At 35.0% G+C, this 5,892-nt stretch overlaps 1 protein-coding gene across 1 annotated transcript; it reads left to right on the forward strand.

Annotated features, from left to right (window-relative positions):
• Positions 1 to 320: 320 nt before the first annotated feature.
• On the forward strand, positions 321 to 4,324 carry LOC123791182 (olfactory receptor 14A2-like). The gene is made up of 2 exons (XM_045795821.2): positions 321 to 343; positions 3,364 to 4,324. The coding sequence occupies exons 1-2, from the start codon at positions 321 to 323 to the stop codon at positions 4,322 to 4,324; spliced, it is 984 nt and encodes a 327-aa protein (XP_045651777.2).
• The last annotated feature ends 1,568 nt before the right edge of the window (positions 4,325 to 5,892 follow it).

The raw sequence follows: 5,892 nt of genomic DNA on the forward strand, positions 1-5,892 counted from the left end.
AATAAAGACTCCATGGGCTATAGATGACCAGAAAAGTACATAAATTCCTTTTCTATGAAAAAGTAAATTTTGAATGAGTAGCTGATACATGCAAGTAGCATGATATATGTATATATATATATATATATATATATATATATATATATATATACACACACATTTCCTTTGAAGTCTATAATTTAGTTGCTTCAAGATTTCCCCCTCAAATTCATCTGAATTAGACAGGAGGTCACTGTAGTAAGGGTCCTGTTCTTTGTCTACACAGGGCTACCTATGAGACGTTATGTTTGATCCAGTCTCTGTAAAATATGATTATCCCAATGGACATCATTAAGATTCAGAAGTATGTATTATCTTCTTAACATGGTCATGAAACTGAATTTAAATAATATTTATAATAACACAAAGAAAACCTCATTAAACATTCTCATAATATAATCTTAAATCTTAAAAAAAAACATGACACTGGCAGTTCAATTATATTGCATAGAGAATAAAAACATGGTAACTTAAGGCAAACTGATATAGCAAAGAGAGACATCTCTTTCACTTTTCATGTTATGAAAACGATCAAAATTTTAAACCTCTTAAACCTGTTTTATCTTCTACAATATGGTGATAACACCAGTACTTAATGGAGTATGTTGATGTGGGCTGCAAATGGGCTCAAACTATAACCTTCAAAGTAATTAATACAGTGCCTGGCACACCCTTGAATTTGATCAATATTATTATGTACTATAAGCAATAAACCCAGCTTAGAGATGGAAGTTTCACTAGAAATATAAATTCAATCTCTCCATTTTGTTGTATAAGACGAGGACCTGAGTGTAAAAACAAATGTTCTCAAGGAGAAAATAAGTTAATTACAGTGCTTATTGGAAAAATGTCTTCTTTGGTCCTGTGTCAATTATACTATCCTGATTTCATGCTTTCCTTTAACTTTTGTCAATTGTATTTCATTTTTAGTCATTGCAATATGGGTGACAATCAGGACTTTGAAAGAAGCATTAGAAAAAAAATGTCTTTATCACAAAAATCCAGAATCTAAATGTGTCCTCTGAGCAGATAATTACAGGGAATAATCTTTTAAAAAAATGTGCAAAGTTCTGACTTTAAGGGGAATTCCAAAATGCAGTTCCAAAAGACACTATATCTTTTTGCGGATTTTGGAAACAGTTTCTCTCTCTCTCTATCTCTTTTTTTTTAAGACTTTATTTATTTATTTGACAGAGAGATAGCCAGTGAGAGAGGGAACACAAGCAGGGGGAGTAGGAGAGGAAGAAGCAGGTTCCCAGTGGAGCAGGGAGCCCAAAATGGGGCTCGATCTCAGGACCCTGGAATCAGGACCTGAGCAAAAGGCAGATGCTTAACAACTGAGCCACCCAGGTGCCCGTGAAAACAGCTTTTAATCTATTACTCAATAGTGCAGTCTGATGGGCGATGAGTCACTCTATTAACATTGCAGTGAAAATCTTCAGGTTTCACTGCTTCCTTAATTTCCAAACACTAGAGCAGACACTTGACTCCTTCAATCTCAACTTTTTACCTGCTTCAAGGAAATCATCCATGAGAGATATCAATTTAAAGTAGTCTTTACATCATATTCTACTGTTATGATATATGTGGTCACTATATATTCATGATATGCCTCAATAAAATAAAATACAATAAAATAAAATAAAAACATAGTAATTCTTACATGAGGGGATGAATTGCTAAATGCCTTGATAGACTTCTTGGTTTGAATTATAAGTCAATTTTCTAGCATTCATATTGATGTCACACTTTTTTTTATAATAATATTTTTTATTATATTATGTTAGTCACCATATAGTACATCCCTGGTTTTTGATGTAAAGTTCGATGATTCATTAGTTGCATATAACACCCAGTGCACCATGTAATACGAGCCCTCCTTACTACCCATAACCAGTCTATCCCATTCCCCCAACCCCCTCCCCGCTGAGGCCCTCAGTTTGTTTCCCAGAGTCCATAGTCTCTCATGCTTCATGATATGAGCCTTTTAAGGGTGCTATTGTTTTCTCTAGAATAGTTGTTTATTCCACTTCCAAGAACCTCAGAAGGCTTGAGATATCAGGTAGAATTCAGTTGAGATCTTCTTTCTTCTTTTAAAAATAGTGACAAATAGACCTTTTGTAGAAAATGAAAAATGGCCTACAGCTACATTTCCTGTATATTAATAAAAAGTTTGAAGCTTTTCCATTTAATTATTCTGTATAGCTTTTATAAAATATTTCCTACATTTTAATTTTCCTCAGATACTAAATAACTTATCATTGAAGGAAACAGTTCTGCCATTGATGCTATTCCTCATTGCCCTGTTTCTATTTATCATATTCACTTTTATCTCAACCACTTTTCTGTAAAATTTGCTTCTGTGCTGACCCTAAAAACACTGGATATACAACCTGGGAATGAATGTGTGTGCAAGATTGGGTGAGAATGCATAAACATACTTGGGTGAGTAGAGGTAGAGCAGCCAGTGGTAGGAAAGGTGGCCCTTTCCCCAATATTCCATATCCTTCTCCCTCTTTTCATTTATAATTAGTATGACTTTTTTCATGTCAATGATATAAGTCCGTATTTATTAATTTTCTGTTTACATTTTTCATCTCCTTTCTATCATAAATTTCATTTTTATTCTTTAGTGTAATATATTCAATCACAAAATCAAATAAACAATATTATTTACTCCTTATATATAAAGGTAATGTGTTTAAAAGCAAACTCTTTTACAAAAATATTCGGTGATTACTTTCTGTTATTTGAAATGATTTGAAAATTTATTCTGTGTACAAAAGATTTTATTTAGAGGGGTGCCTGAGTGGTGCAGTAGTTAAGCGTCTGCCTTTGGCTCAGGGCATGATCCCAGCATTCTGGGATTGAGCCCCACATCAGGCTCCTCTGCTAAGAGCCTGCTTCTTCCTCTCCCACTCCCCCTGCTTGTGTTCCCTCTCTCGCTGGCTCTTTCTGTCAAATAAATAAATAAAATCTTAAAAAAAAGATTTTATTTAGAATATTGAACTAATAATTCAGGATGTATTTTATAAAGATACACGTTTCATCATAAATATACCAAGGATTCATAAGTGAAAGACTTTTCCTATTCTTTCTTCCTATTCTTCCTAGTCTGCTCACATAACACACATCAAATTCAGACACAAACTAGGTTTGGCATAGCAAAGAGGTCATAAATCCTAACATACATGTCAGGAGAGTAAAAATGTGCATGTCTTATAAACACAAAATAGATGAATTCTTACATTAAAACATTCTTGGAAAGGACAAAGTCTTAACAGGAACTAATGTTGTGTCTTTTCTCTCCTTTGTCTCATATAGAGTGGAAAACATTACCAGCCACTCAGCAGGGATGGAATTCTTCCTCGTGGCATTCTCAGACACCAGAGAGCTGCAGGTTTTATATGGCTTTCTGTTTTTGTTTATGTACCTGGTGACTCTTATGGGGAATCTTCTCATTATTGTCCTGATCACCATGGATCAGTGTCTTCACACCCCCATGTACTTCTTCCTGAAGAACTTAGCAGTTTTTGATGCCTGCCTCATTTCCATCACACTTCCAAAATTTATCCTGAACTCTTTATCCCACAGAAACACCATTTCATTCTCAGGATGCATATTACAGGTGTTGCTGGTGATCCACTTTGCAGTATCTGAGCTTTTCCTTCTAACTGCCATGTCCTATGACTGCTACGTGGCCAGCTGTGACCCACTGCACTATGATGTCATCATAAACAGGAGAGTCTGTGTGAGGATGACAGCTGCATCCTGGTTTATTGGGAGTGTCTTTGGAGTCTTATACTCAGCTGGCACTTTCTCTTTATCTTTCTGTGGCTCCAGAAAAGTTCCTCAGTTTTTCTGTGATGTCCCCTCCCTACTGAAGTTCTCATGCTCAGAGTCTCATGTCACCATTGATATTACTGAGGCAACTGGGATTATGTATGCACTTTTCTGTTTGGTATCCATTGGATTTTCATATATTTACATATTCAATACAGTGTTGAGAATGCCATCATTACAAGGATGGTCAAAAGCCTTTACTACTTGTATGCCCCATCTCATAGTTGTAACAACATTTATTGTGACAGGCACCATTGCCTATCTGAAGCCAGTCCCTGATTCCCCACATCTTGTGGATTTTTTGGTGTCTGTATTTTATTCTGTGTTGCCTCCATCATTGAACCCCATAATATGCAGCCTAAGGAACAAGGAAATCAAGGCAGCTGTGATGAGGTTTCTATGGAAACTAAGTCATTATACATTCTATGAGGAAGAACAATAAACTAGAACTTATAAAGCTAAATTCCATGGTGTAAAAAATATATATCTTACAATCTAGGGTGAACATCAATATTCTATATACTAATGTATTCACTTTATTTAAAAGTGCTAAGATAAAGTTGACATATTCATGCTTATTAATAAGTATTCATTATCTTAAAACCTCGAAGAATAGCATATTTAATTACCTAGTATATGTGCATGTAAATTGTTTCAGAAATACCATGAGAGTTCTTCAGATGGATAACTGAACATGTCCATGTACTACTTTTTTTTTAATCTGGAATATATTACTTTACATGGCATAAAGGAATTCAGTAGATGTAATTCAAATAAGGAGCATGAATGAGGTGAGGTGATAATCCTAGACTATCCAAGGGGTCCTAATCTAATCATGAAAAGTGGAGTATTTCCAGGCTTTAATATAGGGAGATGTATCTATGGAAGTGTGATCTTCCATTGTTGGCTTTGTAGGTGGAAGGTGGTCAGGGACCAATATATAGACAGAGGTAACCTTTGGAGATGGGAAAATGCAGGAACAGATTGTTCACTGGAGACCCAAGAAAAGAATGTAGCCATACCAGCTACATTCTCATTTTAGCCCAGTGTGGTTGGTGTTGTATTTTCAAATTACAGCGCTTTAAAACAAAACATGCTATTAAACCACAGTATTTGTGAAAATTTGCTACAGAAACAACAGAAATTTAACAAAAGCATTAAATACTTGTCTTCTTAAATATTTCTTAAATGAGAATTTCTTTAGAATAGAAATGAAGACTCTAAAACTGAAAGTCTTAAAGGTAAAAAAAAATAACGAAAAGATAAAAACATACATCAAAATGTTTATAATTTTGCAAAATAATTTAGAATATATTACTCTTTATCCACTAGATTTTATTGACTACCATTTTTATTTTATGTGGAATACTTCTATCCATTATAAATAAATTAATAAATAAATAAATAAATAAATAAAGTTAGATTTTTAAGATTTTATTTATTTATTTATTTGACAGAGAGAAAGACAGCCAGCGAGAGAGGGAACATAGGCAGGGGGAGTGGGAGAGGAAGAAGCAGGCTCCCCGCAGAGGAGCCTGATGTGGGGCTAGATCCCAGGACCCTGGGATCACGCCCTGAGCCAAAGTCAAATGCTTAAGGACTGAGCCACCCAGGCGCCCCAAATTAGATATTTTTAATATTTAGTTTTAATATTATGAGATTGGATTAATATCTTATTAAAATTAGATTTATTTTTATTACTTTTTAAATTACTTTACATTTAATTACTTGTGTTTCTTCCACTATTAAAGTGTTTTATTCCTATGTGGTATTTGTTGTGGAGACTCAATATATAAAGATTATCTACTGTCAACTGTAGAGCTACCTGTAAAGGGAGGGCTGAAGCCCAGTGTGTTGGGAAAACTGGCAGGATATGGGGGGATGCACTGCACCATGGGTGCCAAGGACAAGGTGGTCTCCCAGCACTTCAAGATGATCAACAAAAACTGGAAAGACAGCAAGAATGTGGCACAGGTGGTGAAGTTGCTGGTTTTGGGTGCTGAGGAGTCA

The sequence above is a fragment of the Ursus americanus genome, chromosome 5 (genome assembly GCF_024610735.1).
Source record: "Ursus americanus isolate L20-20 chromosome 5, mUrsAme1.1.p, whole genome shotgun sequence".
Lineage (NCBI taxonomy): Eukaryota > Metazoa > Chordata > Mammalia > Carnivora > Ursidae > Ursus > Ursus americanus.

Bases quoted from the DNA above. Each gene is read 5' to 3' on its own strand.
- LOC123791182 (XM_045795821.2), top strand. From the start codon at position 321: ATGGACATCATTAAGATTCAGAA. The intron at 344-3,363 runs GTATGTATTATC...TGTCTCATATAG, and splicing joins GACATCATTAAGATTCAGAA to AGTGGAAAACATTACCAGCC.